The sequence below is a fragment of the Pleurodeles waltl genome, chromosome 8 (genome assembly GCF_031143425.1).
Source record: "Pleurodeles waltl isolate 20211129_DDA chromosome 8, aPleWal1.hap1.20221129, whole genome shotgun sequence".
NCBI classification, from domain to species: Eukaryota; Metazoa; Chordata; class Amphibia; order Caudata; family Salamandridae; genus Pleurodeles; species Pleurodeles waltl.
Genome location: NC_090447.1, coordinates 1,441,309,284 through 1,441,331,582, shown reverse-complemented (window position 1 = coordinate 1,441,331,582; position 22,299 = coordinate 1,441,309,284). Strand labels below are relative to the sequence as shown.

Genomic DNA, 22,299 nt, shown 5'->3' with positions numbered 1-22,299 from the left:
GGCAATGAGGAGTGCCAAAAGGCACACTAAACTAACTCCCTGGAATGACCATCCCTTTCCGCAATACTGGGTGCCCTAGGGGAAGAGCAGCACGAAACACCACCTTCCTGTCTGGTAGTAACAAAGCCCGTTGCTTTCCCAAGTATGCGACTTGCCTCTCTAAACTTGACAGCAGTGCCAGAGAAATCACTGCACCTAGGTCTTAAATAGCCACAGTACATGCTGATTTCTATCCAGAATATGAATCCAAGGGCTTTAAAGACATCTAAAACTGAGGCAACATCTATAAACTGATTCGCACAATTCTGAACTTGAAACACATAAAAACTCATAACATTGAATAGATACAGTTCCTATCGAGATGTGGCAACCAGGACAAAAACCCCACCCTAATAGCATAGGCATCACCCTCTATCGCTACCCTTCTGCTGCTGAACAAGGCTCACCTCAGAGACTGGTGAATCAAGGTAACAAAATACAGACACAACATCTACCCCACCCCTAATGAGGGAAAAGTACAGAAGAGGACAAGACTGCCCCCTGCCTTTCTTCACAAACAGTACACCCACACTCTATTTTAAAGGCATAAGAGAGGCATACCTGCATTCAGCATCAAGTACATCCATATTGCTGCTGAAGATCACCATAACCAAAGATCCCTACCAACAGGAACGTAAGTGAAACAGAACAAGGCTGCTTAGCATCTGGCTCCCTTGCCTCCTCCTGGTTTTGTTTGCCATCAGCCTTGTTACCATCTAGGGAAGATTGACAGCAAAACTGTGGGGGGGGGGGACGGGCGGGCAGAGGCTGATAATCTGCACCTGGAATTTCAGTGGCCTGAAGTCAACACTAAGCGACAGTGAAATCACACTGTAACTTGAAAAATTCGACATACTGATTCTCCAGGAGACATGGGCTGTTGAGTTGACACTGGTGATCGCATTTATTGAACTATTCACCCCAGCACTCAAGAGTAACAGCAAAGGTAGAGCAAAGGAAGGCTTCTCGATCTACGTCTCATCCAAACTAACCCTAAAATTCCCAAACTGGAATCATCAGACTCATAGCTGTAAAAGGTATTGCTAAAAAACGGGCCGCGGGCCACCCTTCAAACTTTTAATCATGAACGTCTATGTAAATCCACCGTACAATAAGAGGTCACAGAGACTACAGCAAACTACATGGGCTCTTACCAGCTGATCACAGGCAACCTAAATATGAACCTCTTCGCCTCATCTGTGCCTGATGAGACATTAAATACGTATAACTCCCACTGGGGGAGTCCCATCCAAGTAAAACCAAAACATGCAAAAAAAATGCTATTAAGGTGAATCATTTATAAATCAGTGTGCTTTTCACAGTCTAAGAATACTTAATGGCCGAACAAAGGATGATCAGACTCCGTGTCCCACACATTGCATGGCAAGCTCAAAGATGATCCTTGAATATACACTTGTGAACTCCGACGTGTTTAAAATAGACCAGTGTACAGAAAGTGATCACTTTTCACAATGCATTAAATGCAAGCTCAGTGTCCCAGCTCTTGAAGCAGTCTAGATCCGGGATCTACCCCTTATACAACAAACCTGGAGAAGCTAGTCTGGAAGGACTCTATTGCAAAATCAGTTGAGTCTGTGCTTGTAGCTTTCTTAGCCACACCTCCAGCCATTCTCAAAAACCCCATCACTACATGTACGACTTTAGTAATAACTATACTTGTATGCCAAAAACTAGCAAATGGCAAGGTCCACCAACTAACCCTTAGCCTGGTAAGTCCCCTCTGCCTTCCGCCGGATTTAAGATCCTTTAAGGGGAACTAAACAGGAAGCCATGACTACTATCCCACAACTGTTTTAACGAAAACAAAAGAGCAAAGTTCAGGGTGTTACACCGAAAATACCAGCGCAAGATTTGGGAGCATAAGAACAACCAAGTCGACATCTTTTGGGCCAAATTGCTTTCAGCCTGCAAAAGCCATAACTGCAAAAAAGTTCTGGGGGATTCTAAATAATGTTGAAAAAGGACAGGTAGCCACCAACAAGCCCAACATTTCAGAAGCTGCCTGGGTTTCACATCTTCGATCCTTGGGACACCCGAGTGACTAAGGCGTTTCACCTAAGCCTGCCCCCTAGGCCTCTTGCAAAATTTCATCCACTTTGTGTACGGAATCGAGAATAGAGTGCATCATCAGCAAAAGTAAGGAAGGTGGAGCCCCCGGCCCAAAGGCCTCCCCCAAGCACTATTTAAAGCCAGTATGAGCCACAATTTTCACTCCGCTTTACAATCAAGCGCTCTTGAACAGTCCGATCCCAGACTTAAGGAGAGGTGCCATTATACATCAGATCTTCAAAGACTGAGACCCTTCAATTCTGGGAAACTACTGACAAATCTTGTTGCTGGACCATGGTGCAAAATATTATGGGGTGCTCCTCTCAGAAGACCTTGAGTCTTCGGTATCCGACAATAACATCGTACTGATAAGCCAAGCTGGATCCAGAAAAGGAAAGGGTAAAACAAAGCCCCTCCCTTCTCCACATTTGTTTTGTAGATTTCAAGACGGCCTTTGACTCGGTCCCGAGAACTTACCTATGGGCCAAGCTGACTGCCCTCGGGTTACCACAACACCTATTCAAGGCAATAGTGGAGCTGCATACCAACAGGTGGGTGTACCTAAAGGTAGAGGACAGGAGCAGCGTCTCAAGAAAAATCCCAACGACAGCCTGAAACAAGGATTTGTCCTTGACCGCTACTCTTTAACTTGTTTCTGGCAGATCTTGCTACCTCTCAGACCGACTTTCGGCCCATCCTCCCAAACTACGCAGAAAGCATTTGGGGAGTTTTTTTAAACCAGATGAGGCACTCCTGATGTGCCATACAAGAATAGGCGTGCAGAGTAAAGTAAATATTTTACATTTCTACTTCACCAAGAACAACCTTTATGGTAAACTTACAGAATACCAAAATAATGATAATTGGGAACAAAATTAAAAAAGACGAGTGGTTCCTAAATAGCAGCAAGATACCCAAAGACAGCATCTACATGTACCTGGGCGTCCCAATTGACAGCAGAGGATCCTTTCTAACGCACAAAAAGTACACTTGCAATAGGGCAAGATTCTGCTTACATGCCTTCAGAAAAGTGGCAAAGCACCTGCCTGGATCCGCCTCAAAGCCCTTCCTAAAGGTAATCGGGGAAAAATTGATACCGACAATTGCATACAGCTCTGCAGTCCTGTATGGTAGGGATGCGCAGCTCCTTGACACCCTGGTCCTAAGAAAATATTGGAAGATCTTTTTATTACCCCCTGGGCATTATTTTTCTACAATTTTGCCTCAGAATTTGCAGCTTGAAACCTGACACTTTAAGCTAACTCCTATGGAAAGAAATGGAGGTCTTTTGCGCCCAGAGTATACCTAGATCAACAATTGAAAGCCTGCAACAGGGTGCAGGATGGAGTAAGGAAACTTCATATATGGCCTTAAGAACCAGAGTAATCAAAGCCATGCAGCGTCTCTCTTTCACAATGGACAAGAGCACAGTGGCAAAGCGATCACATGCTTATCTGGTTAAAAACAGGTACAAGGCCCTGCACTTCAAACCCTACCTGGCAGCTGGCCTCTCTTAAACGGTGAAATGGCAGATTATTAGAAGTCGATTTGGAGACCTCCCAACTCAAGTCATGGCCCGAGATTGCAGAAACCGGATGGCATGATCAAATGCTGGCTACCATCTGCAATCCATCAGTCATGAAACATGCTTGTCCTGCCCTCCTGACAGAGCGTACATATTAGCTCAAATCAATCTTCCTAACAAAAGGAATCAGACCATGTAATAGAGCAGTGATTGAGTCTCTGCCAGCTCTTGATCTTAGGCTAACTGTTCATTTATACAAATTTCTGTCTTCTGTAGCAAGGAGACTGAAAAACAAGACAGTAGAGTTCCAGTACGCTTCCGAAAAAACTTAACAAGACCATTACTAGACCACCCTGGCTACTGACTCTCTGAACCACATTGTGTCTTTTAGTATCCTATTGCTGCCCTTTCACTTCAGCGATTAGATTTTGCAAACTTACACCTGTACAAGCAGCTTCGTACGTTCAGCCCTCATATGTTTTATCAAAATATTCCCAATGACTTGTATTCAATGATTTTATCAACAGTGTACTTAGCCGTACTTCTTTGCTTGCTCTTTCAATCTCTCATTTCTTTTTAATATGTACTGACTTGGTTTTAACATTTATTTTTAAATCATGGGGCCTCATGTGCTGCTCTTACATGAACTTTTGTATAATTTATAAAATCTCTTTGGTATGCAATGGCTTTTAGTAACTGCACATGTATTTCATTCAAATGGTTTTATTTTTAGAATAATAAAACTACTTTCATTTCAAAGCAAACCGCCACACACTTAAAAGTGGAGTGATGTCAGTACTACATAATGTACAATCCCCTTTACCAGATTGCCTCAACTGCAGCGGAGAATGTTCCGGTGTTAAGCGTCACAGTGCACATTAGAAGCCTTGGCTATGCCCTTCAAATTGGCAAGAACACAAAACGAGATTTCTTTAGAAAACTGTTTAACACCATTCTACAGGAAGTCTATCTGACTGTGTGTCTATTGTGGTAACAATCGGATTTTCAGAACTATCTAGTGTTACGTCTGCGGTAACGGGGACTCCACATTCGTGACACATTTGTTTCTCCTTTACAGAGACAGATTACTCTTGAATGGTTACTTGTGCTGTGATGACATAAAAAAATCCAAGTTCATTGTATCTTATGTACCCTGGCTGCCCAGTCAAGTCGTGTTCACAAGGCCATCCTCAAGGCAGTTGGATGAAAGATTGGGTTCTGCTACCACCATGAGCTGAAGGGAAAAGGCCCTCTTCGTCGTAACCTCCTCCTTGCAGGCGGATGGAGCGGCCACCCCGACTCAGTGGTATGCGATCATAGCCACCTGTCCCTGGCAACGGGTACCCCATGGACCATCCTTCGTGGTCATCATACATCATCGTGAAGCCCCCATAATGAAGGTTTCATAGTAGAAATCTGGATTGTATGCTTGATATCACACTTTTTATCGGATGCTCCGGTATAACGCCCAGTATTACCTTGCACTGCACATGTATTTAATATATAAATAAATGGTTTGTGAGCCTCTTGGGTACCAGAAAGGGGGAGAGCAAGGAAAAACAGAACCATCTCTTGATGGATTGTCCTATGTATTAAGGTCTGCTTTGGGATAACCAAGAAACAGCCCCCACTGCACTGGCATAAGTTGTTCCTGTCTAGGACATCTGCCGAACTGTTATGTGCGCATCTTTCAATATGTTCATAAGGTGTTATTGCATGGACAAGTTAGAGTTTCTACCAGAAAAGACTTTACCCATGGTAAGTAACTGGTTTTTGCCTGCCTGCTATTTCCGTATATTTTGGAAACTTGTGGCCAGTGGTACAAGACACTTTGACTCCCGATTGGGAATACAAATGGATAAATACTACATTGAAAAAATATTTTGATTCTTGTTTCGCTCGTAGGTCTGTAAATGTGGCCAGTAATTTTACCAGATATCAGTATGTATTGCACAATCTGGTAGAGAAAGGGGTTGACCATTTGCAAGATGAGCAGATGGAAGCTTTAATGTAGTTATTAGCATGCCCTTGTCCAACAATGTCATAAAAGCTGGACTTGATTCAGGTGGTTCTAGTTAGGATTCCATTAACTCTTCAGGAATCTGGCATCATTATGGCCTAAAATGTGTTTTTTTATTTTAAATCTGTAGTTCAACATTTTGGCTGTTCCCTTAAATGGTGTCAAAGTGGATCACACATTTACAAACATACTCTAGGCAGGCTGACCAATCTTTGGGACTGTCGCCAAATGAGAGCTATGGTTTACTGTCCTCCAGTATAGATAAGAAGCCTAATTTTGCGAAGTATTTCCTGAGGCAACACTAGTGGAGAAAGCCATCTAGGAACACAAAAGACAGCAGCTTATGCTTTGCGCTTAGGTGTGCCTGAGGCTCAAAGGAAGCTGCTTTGATAGGCAGTGTGCAACATTTTGCCTGTGGTTGGCTGGCTAATGAGTCTTTTCCTGAACTAGGAGAAACTCACCTGACTTGCAAATGGTGAAACTGTGGTACAGTTTTTTTTAATTTGAAATGTTTGTTAAACAATCATTCAACCAAGAATGGAAGTACCCAAAGAAAAGCTTCTGGCCAGCGTTTTGCTGAGGCTCTTAAAACAGGCCATTAACAAAATTCTGCCGCAAGTAGACTGAGGTTTTGCTCCAGATCTTTTTTTGCCGCTGATTTTAGATCTCGGGCTCTCAACAAGTACACAAAACGAAAACGTTCAGGATAGTCACTCTTACACAAATGTTTGAAGCATTAAGACCGGATTAGTGTACATGTAATAGAAAGCATGAATTTGTAATTCCAAATGCTAGCCATCAGCTCGATAGCAGCAGCTGGGGTGATCAGAAAGGTGTTGGAGATGCAGCTCTCACATGTTTAGCTAGGAAGCCAGTAAGGATTATTTTGCCTGTCCTGTTTATTTAGTTGGATGAAGATGGAGTGTGGGTCACTGGGGAAGTGTATTAAAAGGGTACTGAAATTGCCATCAGGTGGCAATTGATGTGTGAGAAGTGTGCTGGGAAAGTAGAATTAGAGGGGGAAGATTGGAAGCAGAAGGATCAGCACTAGGTGGAAATGTTGGTGAGGGAGAGAGGTCTGCTCTTGGTAAATGCCCTCCTGGCTCCTGATGTGCTAATCACTGCCCTGAAGCCTCAACTATTTATTATATTTTTAGTGGCCAAGCCCTGGAGCATGAACCAATCAAGGATCTGCCTTCTTTGTAGTTCACCTTCTTCTCACAGTCGGAGGGAAATGCTTTTCCCTTAAGTATTTTCTTTAATTAAGGGCTTCTGGGGACCAACATCAGTTCAGTTCCTGAGGAACCAAGAGCTCAAAGTGAGACCGGTACTTGTATTTTGTTCATTCAAATAACACAAAGCCCCATTGTTAGGTGACAGCCAGCAACATGAGAAGGGGAGGCAGGCAAGGCTGTCACTCCAGCAGTGGAAACATGCAGTGAACATAGGAAAAGGATGGGAAACCTCCCATACAAAAGGTTACACTGTTGTCAGGGAGGGGGCCTGAGAACAGGGACATGAATGCTGGCATATATACCATGGATATCCCACAGGGTGACCAACATCTTGGCACCTAGAGAAATGGTGGCCCAGAAGGACACCATCACTTACTGTTACAGTGAAACACCAAGAACACACACACACACACACACACATTACCATACATATCACAGAGGAGAGGCTAGGCAAGGGACCCCACTTATGGGGTTTCAGGGGACTTTGAACAAGGTGATCCCAGTAGGCAGTTCTTTCCTAGAAGTGCAGTTGAAAAGTCCTGTGCCACATCCATCGGTTATCTCTTCACTTGAGGTGAAGGAGTTTGGCTACACTCACTCAGGTTGGGGATCCACTTTGGGTGAACGCCCACTTCCACTCCCCATCAGGGGAGCTAAGCTGATAAACTGTTGTGGAATCCTCTAGAGGGCAGGCCTTCAATACCATACAGGGCAGGATTGCACAGCTTGGCAATGCTGTGCTGTGGACCTTTTGCCCAATATTCTTAACTTAACTCTCCTCAAGCTCTGATTTTTACCTATCCTAATATAGTCATAATATGTCGTTGGTGGTACTTTTTATCATTTAGCCATCATTTGGTTTAGCTGCCTTTTATGAAGGGCATTGCTAGTCAGTTTTGTGTGGAGTGTTTGTTTGTCCACAAATGTAAAAAAATGGCTTTTGGCTTTCACACACTTGTTTATTTTTTCTCTTTTCAGGATATCGCTCTAATGGATGATCATCAGAGGGATGACTTCCTGAGTAAGATTGGGATCTCCTCGGATGAAAACGATGAGAATTCGGATGGGGGTGCAGATGTTGAGCTGCACAAGTACAGCTGCAAAAGATGCCAGGTAGCCTGAAAAAATACTTTTTTATGCTTCTAATAATATAATGAACATATAACGCACCAGGGTGAAGATATGGCTATCTCGCAGGTGGGTGCAGAGAGCCAATATCAGAAATGACACGTTCATCGTAACCTATACTCTCTATAGTCTGGTCTGACAATCGCACTCGCCTGACTTGTTCTGCCTAGCTGCTGTTGCAGTTGTTACAAATCCTTCCTGTCTTTGGTGTCCATGAAGAACTTTAAAATGACTTCCTGATTGAACTAAGATGCCAGTCAAGCCCTAAAACGGTAGCTGCGATCTGCTGCTGTTCCCTTTAGTTTGCAAAGTTTGTTAGAGCGCTTGTCAATATCTAACCCGTAGCATTATAAATAGTCATACAGGACTCAAATTTGCTCTTGGTTTTCAGGGTTTTAGTTAATACTGAGCTTTTTTGGGAACTTGAAAATGCAATTGAAATGATAGGCAGAGAACAAAATGATTATATAATAATGACCAACTCTCGTCATCTGAGAATGTAGTCGTTCAGACGTGTCCAACAAGCACCTCAAATACCTTTTCTATATACTCCTCCCCACTCTGTCACCGAAGTAATCAAGTTCTTTGGATACACTAAGGGGGTCATTATGACCCCAGCGGTGAGTGGTAATGTGGCAGCAGTACCGCCAACAGGCTGGCGGTACATACCAACACTTTGAGAATGGTGGGTTGGCTGCAGCCAAACTGCCACTTCTCCACTCAGACCGCCATGGTGGTAGCAGCCGCCGGGCCGGAGATATCAATCTCCAGCCTGGCGGCCGCTATAGTACCACCAGCGGCATTTTGAGCCAGCCTACTGCTATGGTTTTCGTGGCGTTGGCAATGCCACGAAAACCATGGTGGTAGGCCCTACCGGTGACAGGGAATTCCTTCCCTGTTACTGGTAGGAGCCTCATCCCCCATCCCTCCCCCCCACCACTCCCGAGATGTCCTCCACCGCCCCCTCATCCACACTCACCCCCCTTCCAGTCCCCCACACCCCCATACACTCATGTCAACTTTTGGGGAATTCTAAAAGTACTCCGGTTTTGTGGATTCCCCTGGAGGGGACTGAGAGGATGAGGAAAATATAGCGACATTTTGAGTTGTGGTGGGAAAAATGGGCAAAAAGTGTTTCAGATTTTTCTTGAAGTCGAAGCCTACCAGACAGTGCAGCGCTCTGGTTTGCGAACAACGTCTTGTGGACATTCTCAAAGCTTCCATGGAAATGCATTCCGCCCATTGCTTACCCTTGAGGTTTACTGTATCCTTCCGAATGTTGGCTTTCTGTAAACCGGCCTTTAAATCTTGTTCTTATCTTGTCACATTTGCTGTGCATTGAAAGATGGAGAGCAAATGTCATGCTGTATCTTCCGAGTGAACTTGATGTTTATTTTTCTTTGACTTTGAAGTGAGACAATTCATGTGAAAACTCTGCTGTGAAACAAAAGGCTTCTTTTCTAACACACAACAAAGCTTAAATGTCTGTAAATGAACTGTGCAGATATTTCAGAATATATCAGAATTTGAAAAGCACAAATAAAGCAAATTTTTTGTAATTCTGAAGTGTGGTGGAAACAAATATTTTAATACGACCAAAATAAAGCAGTACACTAAGTGATGACATTTCCACACAATGTTTGTATACTGTATATTTTTATCTGTAAAACTGTATGTCTGTGCATATGTAATGGCCATTTCAATTAAGTCTGTAACGGCAGTGAGCTACAACACCTTGCATACTCCACTTTACTCAACTCTAGTCTTCACCACTCCACTCTACACCTCTCTACTCTGCCTCACTCTACTTTATGCCAGTGCACTCTTTGGAGCTGCATTCTACACCACTCCAGTCTGGGCCACCCCACTCTGTTCTGCACCACTCCACTTTGCCCTACTCTACGCCATTCCACGCTGCAAACACTGATTTTTACTTTGCATCACTCCACTCTACACCACTTCACTGCTCCACTGCACTCTAATCTGTGCCAATGCACTCTAATCTATGCCAATCTCCTCTATGCCACAAACTTTTAGTCATGCTGAACAGCAGCCACACTGGTGTACAACATGGCAAAAAGACATTGGCAAAGCCAATAGCTCTTACGTAGGTTAGACCTATTAGTTTTGCCAATGCTTGTTCTAAACATGGCATCATCAAATGGTTTGCGGTGCTAAACTCACCATCTTCCAAGCTTTCCAGCACAAGCATGGCTTCATAAAAAAATAAAACAAACACAATTTTGGCATTTTTCAAATCGGTAGGTGCTTTTTAACTACTTCCAGTTTGTGATGAAAATTAGTGTGAAACCCATGGTGACCCATGAAAGGTTTCTGAAAAGTAGACAGAATTCCAAATTCTGCATGGAGTCATATGTGTAGATAGATTACTCAAGGTTTTCCCCCAAAAACGTAACTGTTGAACTAATGTCATATTAAGGATGAGTAGATTAAAACTGCCATTTGAGACTTTTTGGGATCTACACCTTTTTTGTCACAATAGCCAATTTACAAAAACAATATAGCATTATGTCTGCAAGACCCTTGGCAGCAGGAATATATAGGGTTTGTAGGTTTTCCAAGAACCCGAGGTATGCAGAGCCAAACACTTAGCTGCACCATACAATGGTTTTTAATTGTGTACAGAGTATATTCAAATTCATATGTAGAGTGAAAAATGGGTATTGTTGGCCCTAGCACAGAGCAGTAGCTCGCTATTTATTTATTTTTTAAACAATTTTTATTGATTTTCATCTCAACATCTCATAAGCAAGTTACAAAAGTTACAAGCAGACTGATCTGTGTTACATATCTAGGTGTGGTAATCCCACCATGGCCTCTGCACATATATGACAATATAATGAGTCCGACAGGAGTAAATCGTCCAAAGCATGAACAAAAGTAACTTTAGGTCATAGCAGTTGCATTTTCAGGCATAGAAGTTTGAAAGCAATACATTTGTCTTCCCTTCGATTGATCCTCCCACATGTATTCTCAGTTCCTGCACATAGGGATAGTGTATTCATTTAGAGCTCAGATTCAGGAGAAGGAAATGGTAAACCTCCGAGCCTCTAGAACTCCTAAGGAAACAATAACCGGGCTCTGTTTCTCCTGAAATAATGGAGATCCTCTTTAATCTCATTCAACTCGTGGGCAGAGTGTTCACTAGGTTACCCTGTGCAGCCCCTGAGTCTCCGCCTGGAAGAACTCTATAGATTCAGCTTTATCCCACTTAAGTGTCACAACGCACCAATGCTTTAACCCACGTAACGTGTGATCCTTCCAGTGCATAGCAGTAGACCTGCAGAGTATAAGCAACGCTAGGTCAATTAAACGATTTGCAGCGCTCCCTGATTTCTTGCTCTTGAAAAGGCCCAGGATCCCACTCTCCAGGGTGCAGAGATTCTGTTGTCCTGTGAGGTCAGTCAGTACGCCTGAGATCTCCCTCCGTAGTTCGCTGCCACTGGGCATTCCCAGAACATGTGAGCCATGTCAGCCTCTGGTGCCTGACACTGATGGCAACTTGAGTCAGAACCAAGTACCCTGTGCAGTCTTGCTGGGATGAGATAGGCCTTATGCAAAATGCTATGTTGAATGTATTAGAACTTGGCATTACGGGAAGGTTTGTGTCGATATACTAGTATCCTGTCCCATCTTTGTCAGTTCTCGGCCTATGTCTTGTTCCCAGCTCCTCTTGGTAAGCAGCAAGGGGTCCTTTTAAGTATAAACCAGGCCCAGCATGAACCAGGTGATCAACCAACGGCATCCACCTGCAGTGTGTAGTGTGTGAACCAGTGGGTGCTGCTCCATGTCAGCAATCTGCCAGTGTTTGTTCATCTCAGCCAAGAGCCGGCCATAAGCCAGAAATGTCCTGCTGCCAATTCACAATCAGCCTTTAATTGCTCAAATGGTATGAGTACTCCATTTTGGAACAGGTTGCCTCAGGTACCCACACCAGCAGTTCCCCATTCCATCAGTCCCTTCCTCCAGAATAGTCCCAGAAAGGACAGATGGAACTGATACATATCCCAGAAGAGTATTGTGTTGGGGTCGGCATTAGACATTTCATTAGCATGGCTCTGTGCATCTTACCTGTAGTCCCCTTATACCAAAATATCTGCAGTTTGTGGAGTAACACCTGGTACGATGACCGATGTCGCATAGCCAATTGACGCACTCAAGCCTAAATCCAAGGGCGTGTCCTCAGGACCTGGAGGCGGTGGGCCCATAAGGTGGTTGCAGTCGTCAGAACTTGGATTTGTTCTTCTCTGACCCGTTTTAGGGTGGTGGCGCTATTGACTCTGGGCTCCATTTCCATGCTTTCGGCATTTACCCCCCTGCTGGGTCCATCCATTCGGAATCGTGGCATTGGCAGAGCCGAGGGCTCACATCTTCGCTTCTCCACTCACTCCTAGGCGTCCGCCGGCTCAGTGAAGAAATAGCTAGACCTATTTACCATGACCTTTACCTTTGCTGGGAAAGGTACTGAGTAGGCCAACGCTGCTTGGCTCAAGCATTTCTTCACTCCCAGAAAAGAAGCTGTGACCGCAAATCTGTCATTCATTTGAAAATATTGGCAGCAGCCACCTTCACAGCAGTTCCCATCGATGCATTTTTATGTTTGACACACTGATCTATCAAATATATTTTTTTTACATTTCCAAAAATAAAATCCTGAAGTCAGATTTTCTTTTTGGGGGAGAAAAAAATGCCCCTCTCGCAATGGGAGTTATTTCCCATGACAAGGGGGGCTTTAGACCGTTTTCACTACTTCTTACTGCCAGGGTTTTCCAGGTGGTGATGGGCAGTGAAAACTGACCTGAATGTCCACCCATCTAGATTAGGTGGAAGGACGTAAAGGTCGGCCTCGGGCGTCTTTTACTGAGTCGGGCCATAATCCTGCCAGAGACTGAGTAGTCTTCACCTTTGTTGCACCACTTGTCCATCCACATATAAATCGGGTGAACAGACCATTATCTTGGTGGTAAGGAAACTCTGTCGCCTTTGAGATGGAGTATCCATACTACAACAGATATAAATTTGGCACTAATTCTTTTAAGTTAATTCGCCAGTTACACTGGTTGTTTTTGGCACCTCTGGAAATGCTAGCTTCGAAGAACAAATACTTATCACAGTGTCCAAATATTGAAACCAAGACTACTCTAGGTGAGCAATAAAGCCACATCAAGGTACCACTGTTTTATGGTCCATTCACGCCTGTCCACACCACACTCAAGACTTTCATACTGCCAGCCAAAGGCCTATCCCATTCATATGCCACAGGAAGGAATTCCCATTCAAAACAACCACTCAACCAGTGATCAACCAACTTGCATTTATAAAAACAAACAAACAAACTTTTATAAATATGTATGTCCAGACATGTTCACGGTTGGTGCGTCTACAACCGTCACAAATGAATAAAAAGTTTGACCAGGTTTTTAAAAAAGTTTTTTACTACCTATCAAGTATCCACCTCAGTTGTCACTGTGGACATTATTGAATGTGTGTGCAGTGAACCTTTACGAACGGCTACCAATACAACCACATGAGGTTGAGCAATGTGTGTCTTTCATGTGCCTTTAGCACACCCATTGTGCTAAATCCAACTTCTTTTAGTTTGTGGAACTGAGTGAACATATATACCTTTTGAGGCAAATATACTGGGGAAGACCTCCTCAGTCCCTTACAGAGCATGTCTTAAACTACAAAAGACTTTAGCTTTTGCCACACAGGGTACTCCATGCTCCCTCAGAAATTGTTCGACATACACATTTGTTTGCTGCACAACTTGCTGAAGGAAGTCAACATCAAAAAAGAGATGGACGTAGTCTATTGGCAAACAATTGGCTGTATGTACTTTACATCCAGTTTAACAAGTGGACTACAGAATTTAGGGCTGCACTAAATTAGGGGGCTGCCAAGAGAGCACTCTCTCTTCTTGCCACTGCACGTGCCTGCACCCTGGTTTTTTCTAACTGGCTACGCTGACTCCTCTGCACAGACAGTGCTTGTAAAGGAACAGCAGGACTGCCTTGATCATGTCCCTCAGAATCGCCTGAAAAATCACTTTCAGAATGTGCCCCATTTTCCTGTCCTTCAGTTGCTGTCTCAGTATCTGATCCTGCCTCATGGATGTCCTCCATAACCCAAGTTAAAGCCTGGGCAGCATTTATCCACCAAGATGCCATCTCTACTGACTGGCTAAACAAATTTAATCTAAAACACTGTCCGAGTTTAAGGCAGAAGTATTGTTCTGAATCAGTTGGTGGAGGTGTGCGTCTGAGATGGGTGCAGCAGTAAATAAACAATTAGATGAAGCTGCAGGTCCTGCAAAGACACTAAAAAGACATGTATTACTTCACTTTGCTGCATACTTTTGTCATGGGTTAAGCAAAACGTCCTTGTTGGGGGGCTACTGGGCCATTGCCAGTATAGAAGTAATTTCCTTTGATCTCAAGAAGCACACATTCACGTAGTAACCCCTGCACCTTTGTGAGCAGGCATGCTTCTTGTGAAAATTCAGTACTATCACCAGGGTCTCTGGAATTATGCGGCGGGAGAGCATCAAATTATGACTGGGCTGACTAAATTATGCAGCAAGAAAAGGTAAATTATGCAGCACAATGCAGCACTTTCTTTGACAGCACTTATTTATTTTGAAAACCTGATAGTACTGCCTGGGCAAAGATTTCACATCAATAGCACCAGTATAAAAAACAAATTATTGAATAAACAACTGAATGATGGCCAGTCAACCTTTGCATAGGGCCTTGTGCGATCATGTTACCACGTTAATAGTCACTTTTGATCCATTTGAGTTGCAAACTGTATTTATATAAATCTGCAGAAACTATAGATTGTGGCATTTTATTTTTTGATAAATTTGTTTTGTTTTTTTCCCTGGGGGTGTGCACAGTGGCTTTAATTACCATCTGCCAGAGAAAAACACATAATAAATGAAAAAAATGCCTCATAATTTAAAATGTTCCTATTTCTGTATAAAACAATAGCACAATCAGGTCTAAAGTGACCACTGTCTACATTTCCTTCATAGTTTTTTTTTTTTTAGGAAATATGAGGTATAGCTTGGTTCCAGTGAAACTAAATTATGTTGCCCTAAGTGGGATGGGTATGCCCAGATGTGGGTCCCGTGCACACTGCCATTGGAACTAAGTTATACCCGGTTGATGAGCCCATAGCGTTGCTTATGTTCCAGTTCAAAGGTGGACCTCACCTGGCAGTTCAGGCTGGACTGTTCCTATTGGAGCAGGGCCACAACTGATTTGCTCATGGCTGGGTCCAAGCTGAGGTGGCATGGTGTACAAAATTACAGTGGACTGGGATGCAACCCCAAGTGATTGAGAGTGGCTGAGATTAATGCAAGCATTCCATCCATCACTTTTTTGTGTACTCCTCCTATGACTGGGCATCCGCTCCAATGTTAGATTTTTATTTTTCCACCATCGGGTTCGAATGTGTACCGATCGCGCTACGAATCAAAGCCTCATGGTGTTAGTCATTGGACTTCTTTGGCCTAACCTCTCCTATTGGCATGCAAAATACTTTCAAACTTCGGTATATTCTGGTCTCTGGGCACATCAGGCTTCGATGATTGAGTTTCTCTTGACACCCCTACTCAGGCCCAGTCCCTTGTGGGACCTTACACATTGTCTTTGGTTATTCTCATTGATAATGATCGTACCCTGATGGAAATTATGTTCTTTCAGTACTTCCCCCAGTGTCATTGCAAACCTTTGTCTCTCACCTGACCACTACAAGGCTGCCTGTCCAGCCTGCATCCTCTTCCACCCCAAGAAGACCCTCTGGTATTGACGTCATTGGAGACTTACACACCAAAAATGCAGCTCCAGGAATGAGAGAACATCTTTGAGTTCTTCGAAGAATCGGATGTTGTGGAGGAATCAGCCCATCAATCAATCAATCAATCAGTGATTTCTAAAGCTTGGCTAATCACCCATAGGGTCTCAAGGCACTGGTTGCAGGCGGTCTGCTCAGTAGAAGAGCCAGGTATTAATGTTCTTCCTGAACTGCTTCAGTGATGCAGTCTGCCTGAGTTTGAGACATAGCGTGTTCCATGTCTGGGCTGCGAGGTGGGATAAGGATCTTGCTTCTGCTGTCCTTTGCCAGATCTTTTGAATGGCTGCACGGGCGAGCTGGGAAGAACGGAGTTCTCTGTTGGGTGGCGGTTGAGGTAATCCGGTCCTATATTGTGTAGTGCCTAGTGGGTGGGGATCAGGAGTTTGACCTTCTATCAAATGTAGGCTTCACTATTAATACAGTCAAGTACCATCTTCAACCCTTCCAGGTACAGCCCTTCCTGGGCATGGTTCTCAACACCGTCATCAAGAAAGCTTAACCCACCCAAGCACAGGTACAAGCTTTCCAAGTGTTTCAGCCTCTTTTTCAGTCAGATCGCCACTTAATTGTCAGAACAGTAATGTGACTTCTTGTAATGATGACCTCTTGTATTGGCATAGGCCTCCATGCAAGATTACACATGTGTTCTCTACGAGAGTGCTTAGGTTCACAATGATTACAGGCAGAGGGACAATGGGAGGAGCTAGTGTTGATTCGGGCCAGCAGCAATCGCTTTCTGCAGTTGTAAAACAGCAGTAACCTGTTTGAAGGGCGGCACTTTCTGAACCCAGTTCCACAGGTGACCGTCGCTATGGACGCTTCCCTTCAGGGGGTATGTCTGCAGCATATGACCATTCATGGCATATGGGTGCCCGACTGTAGAAAAATGCCTCTTATGGCATGGTTACCCCCTAACTTTTTGCCTTTTGTTGATGCTAGTTATGATGGAAAGAGTGCTCGGACCCTGCTAACCGGGCCCCAGCACCAGTGTTCATTCCCTAAACTGTAGCTTTGTCTCCACAATTGGCACAGCCCTGGCACACAGATAAGTCCCTTGTGAATGGTAACCCTGGTACCAAGGGCCCTGTGGCCAGGGAAGGTCCCTAAGGGCTGCAGCATGTATTATGCCACCTTGTGGATTCCTCACTCAGCACATGCACACTGCCTCACAGCTTGTGTGCGCTGGTGGGGAGAAAAGGACTAAGTCAACATGACACTCCCCTCAGAGTGCCATACCCAAAACACACTGCCTGTGGCATAGGTAAGTCACCCCTCTAGCAGGCCTTACAGCCCTAAGGCAGGGTGCACTATACCACAGGTGAGGGCATAATTGCATGAGCACTATGCCCCTACAGTGTCTAAGCAACTTCTTAGACATTGTAATTGTAGGGTAGTCATAAAGAGTATATGGTCTGGGAGTTTGTCAAACATGAACTCCACAGTTCCATAATGGTTACACTGAATAGTGGGAAGTTTGGTATCAAACTTCTCAGCGCAGTAAATCCACACTGATGCCAGTGTGGGATGTTTTGAAAAATGCACACAGAGAGCATCTTAGAGATGCCCCCTGTATACCAGCCCAACTGCTAGTGCTAGGCTGACCAGTTTCTCCCAGCCTGGCACATCCAGACAGGTTTTTGGCCACATGGAGTGAGTGCCTGTCATTCTGTGGCCAGAAACAAAGCCTGCACTGGGTGGAGGTACTTCACACCTCCCCCTGCAGGAACTGTAACACCTGGCGTTGAGCCTCAAAGGCTCAAGCCTGGTGTTATAGCACTCCATGGCACTCCAGCTAGTGGAGATGCCCACCCCTCCGGACAGAGCTCCAACTTTTGGTGACAAGTCCGGAGGAGATAATGAGAAAAACAAGGAGGAGTCACCCACCAGTCAGGACAGCCCCTAAGGTATCCTGAGCTGAGGTGACCCCTGCCTTAGGAAATCCTCCATCTTGTTTTGGAGGATTCTCCCCAATAGGATTAGGGATGTGCCCCCCTCTCCACAGGGAGGAGGCACAAAGAGGGTGTAGCCACCCTCAAGGACACTGCCCATTGGCTACTGCCCCAAACCTAAACACACCCCTAAATTGAGTATTTAGGGGCGACCCTGAACCCAGAAAACCACATTCCTGCAACCTGAAACAAGAAGGACTGCTGACCTGAAAGCCCCGCAGAGACGACAAAGACAAAAACTGACTTGGCCTCAGCCCTACCGGCCTGTCTCTGGCCTCCCGAGAACCTGCACAGCGACGCATCCAGCGGGACCAGCGACCTCTGAGGACTCAGAGGACTGACCTGCACCTAAAGGACCAAGAAACTCCAGAGGACAGCGGCTCTGTCCAAAACTACAACAAAGAAACCATCTCCAAAGAAGACTCCAGCCTCACTCCGGAAGCGTGAGTCTTCACACTCTGCCGCGGCTCGAGTCCAGAAGAACTAACACCACAGAGAGTACCCCCAGGTGACTCCAACGACTTGGACACCCTGAGTCGACCTCCCTGCACCCCCCCACAGCGATGCCTGCAGAGAGGATTCAGAGGCTCCCCATGACCGCGACTGCCCGGTAACAAAGGAACCCGACGCCTGGAAGAAGCACTGCACCTGCAGCCCCCAGGACCGAGAGGAACCAACCACCGGTGCAGGAGTTACCAGCAGGTGGCCCTCATCCTAGCCCAGTCAGTGGCTGGCCCGGGAAGCCCCCGCTGTGCCCTGCCTGCCTGCATCGCCAGAGTGACCCCAGGGATCCTCCTTTGATTTCAACACAAAACCCGACGCCTTGTTCACACACTGCACCCGGCCGCCCCTGTGCCCCTGAGGGTGTATTTTGTGAACCTGTTTGGGACCCCCCCAGTGCTCTACGAAACCCTCCTGGTCTGCTTCCTGAGGACAGAGGTACTAACCTGCTAGCAGACTGGAACCGGAGCACCCCTAGTCCTCCATAGGTGCCTATGTTATTTGGGCTCCTCTTTGCCTCTGCACCTGACTGGCCCTGTGTTGCTGGTGCTGGGTGTGTGGGGTTGACTTGAACCCCCAACGGTGGGCTGCCTATGCCCAGGAGACTGAACTTGTAAGTGCTTTAGTTACCTGAGAAACTAACCAATACTTACCTCCCCTAGGAACTGTTGATTTTTGCAGTGTCCACTTTTAAAATAGCTTATTGACATTTTTGCCAAGACTGTGTACATTACTGTTTTAATTCAAAGTTCCGTACTTAACCTGTGTGAAGTACCTTACAATTTATGTACTTACCTAAATTCTGAATCTTGTGGTTCTAGAATAAATTAAGAAAATAATATTTTTCTATATAAAAACCTATTGGCCTGGAGTAAGTCTTTGAGTGTGTGTTCTCATTTATTTCCTGTGTGTGTACAACAAATGCTTAACACTACCCTATGATAAGCCTACTGCTTGACCACACTACCACAAAACAGAGCACTAGTATTATCTAATTTTGCCACTATCAACCTCTAAGGGGAACCCTTGGACTCTGTGCACACTATCTCTCACTTTGAGATAGTATATACAGAGCCAACTTCCTACACCGACCACTAGGGCTTTTACATCAATTACTTGGAGCTGCTGGCCTAAAGGCCTTCCTCCATCAGGTCCAACACAAGATGGTACTCATCAAGCCAGACAGCATGACAGCCACGTACTACCTTTAGAAACAGGGAGTCACACACTCTTAAAAGCTGCCAGCACTGCCACAGACCCTTTGGCATTGGGCATTTCACCACAACATACTGCTGGCAGAATACCTACCAGGAATAGGCACGACTTTGAAGACCCGCTCAGCTGGATGCAGCAACAAGTCCACAAGTGAGAACTCCTCTATCAAGTCGTACTCGTGTACTTCCGACCTTGTTTTTTTTTTTTTTTTCTGACATACATTTCTTTACAGCCGCCCAAAATGCTAAAGATTTTCCTCCAGGTTTCCACAGCCTGTGAGCAATGCCCTATAGAAGAACTGGTCAGGGATAGTTGCCCGCACTTTTCTACCTCTCCCATGCCTTCCATATGTGGTTTGGAAGCTTCACCAGGCATCTCTCACCCTCTTCCTAATCTCTCCCACGGGGGTCAGTCAATCTTCTAGACTTGTCAGTGGTTCCCCACAAGAAACTACCCAACCCACCAGAACTTCTGACACAGAACCAAGGTGCTATCAGGCATCCCATCCCCAGGCAGCTCAGTCTTATGATTTGGCTCTTGAGGTCGTATAGTTCAGTTATGTTAATCTGCCTGTAGAATGTATCTCTATCCTTAAGAAGGCCCGTAAATCAACTACACGAGGCCTGCTGTGTGGCCAAGTGGAAGAGGTTTGTCCAGTATTGCCTTCCAAAACACATATATACGTTCTTACCAGTGGTTCAAGCAATAGACTGCTGCCTTCTTCATCTCCAGACATCGGACCACACTTACACTTCCGTACGCCTTCATCTGGCTGCAATCGAAGCTTACTTACAAAATAGAAAGAACTCTTCTTCAGTCCTTGACATCAACATTTCATGGAAGGGCTCAAAAGGGTTATCCTGCCCAAGGTACCCCAGCCGCCTTCTGGAACGTTAACACAGTACTTACTCGGTTCCTAGGTTCTCCTTTGGAATCTGTACACTCGTACCCTCTGCAGTTCCTGTTTCATAAGATTGCTTTCCTTGTCACTATCATGTCTGTAAGGCTTATGAGCTAGTTCCAAGCTCTTAACCTGGAGGAATGAATGACAGTCATCCTTAGTACCAGCTCAAAGTTTCAGCCAAATGTGGTATCCCCCCTTCCATTTTAACCAAACAATTGAGCTACTGGTTTTCTTCCCACAGCCAGTCTCCATGGCAGAGGGCCCTCCCTACTCTGGATTTCATGCGTGCCCTCGTGTACTTTTTTGTAAAACTAAGTACCTATGTTGCTCTCACCAAACCACAAAGGACAAACCCAACCAAAGGAGACATAGCCAGATGGCTTGTCAAGGCAACTGCTTGCCTCACCAAGACCGCACTCCACTGGCAAGAAGGGGGCTTGTATGGCCATCCTTGTCAACATTCCCTCAGCTGACATATGTAAAGTAGCTATTTCTTTCACTCCGCACACGTTCACCAGACACAACTATGTGGGCATCTTAGTACGCTGACAAGCAAAGTTTGCCAGGCTGTGCTGCAAACTCGTTTTCAGCCCTATACATCATCATCCGGCTAGCCACTGCTTAGATTAGTACTGCTTTACAGTCTGTGCAGAGCATGTGTATCACTAAGTACACATGCCACTAACGGAATATGCTACTTACTCGGTAAGCATCTGTTTTTGGCATCTGGTTGTTGCAGATGTTCTTTTCACTTTCTGGTTTTGCATAGTCAACTTCTTTTTTTCTATGCTCCGTCTTCGTTCTCACTCCCTGTGCAGAAAACAGTGTAACAATGGAGCTGATGATTTCACGCATTACCAACCATACGAAATGTTGAAAGACTTTTTTGAAGAAAAACAAGTTGCACACATCAGAGACCAACACTAGATGGCAGGAGTATGCAGAACGTGTAAATCTGCAGCTCTATATTCCACAATCCTGTTTACAGGGTGAGTAACATATTCTGGATCTGTGTGAAGACTAGAGGGGAGTATTCATAAGGTTAGGATCCTGCAGCTAGATTTTGTACCAAACAAAAAATGCAGTTTAATTTCTTTCAAATATTCCTCAGTATGAAGTTAATAGGGGACGTTCTCTCTCTACCATGGAACTTTCAGCTCCATTACACGCTTCCACCTCAGAAAGTGATCCGAAAAAAAAACTGTTTCACATGGGCCATGTGATTCTGAGAGCCCAGTAGTGGGCCAGAAGGCTGTGATTCACTTACAATAGGCACCGCAGTTATACTGTTTTTCTCTCCCACTGGTGGTGAATCTGTTTACTGGAACTTGAAAAGACTAGCCTTACCTTCATATCTGCTTACTGCAGATGTGATGAGTGTTGACAGTGGCCTAGTGCCCTTCTCCTTTTGTGTTCTAGTCAAAACGATGTGGTAGCATTTGCAGCTTGGTGTTGCGATGCATTTCTTGATTGGCTTCAATCATACACAGTTCAGATCCATTAATTCACAGTGTCCTTAATTAAAAAAAGACTAAATAGCGGGATAGTTAAAGATGCTTGAAAGCTACATCGACTTGACAGTTCTCACCCACTGTATTCCAGAGTGCAGTCTATCTGGATTCAGGTATACTAGTTGTCTGCTTTGAGCGAAGTAAACTAGTCAAGACTGCCAGGAAACAAGTTATTTCTAGATGTATGTCTGACTGTGAATCATTGTTTTGTTCATCATAAAGTCTCCACCAGAAGGGTTCAATGCTTACTGGAGGGTCATGGTCTGCAATGTCCATTTTGCTGAGGTGTCAGTTCAGAAAACATTGGTCCTTTTTGTATTC

The 22,299-nt window shown here is 44.8% G+C and overlaps 1 protein-coding gene across 3 annotated transcripts in view; it reads left to right on the top strand.

Annotated features, from left to right (window-relative positions):
* The window catches only part of PRDM15 (PR/SET domain 15), a 345,544-nt gene that overhangs the window by 215,057 nt on the left and 108,188 nt on the right, over positions 1-22,299 (top strand). For all 3 annotated transcript variants that reach the window (XM_069202594.1, XM_069202595.1, XM_069202596.1), the window contains one exon: positions 7,868-8,002. In XM_069202594.1, coding sequence (XP_069058695.1) covers positions 7,868-8,002 — 135 coding nt within the window. The remainder of the gene's footprint in view (positions 1-7,867; positions 8,003-22,299) is intronic.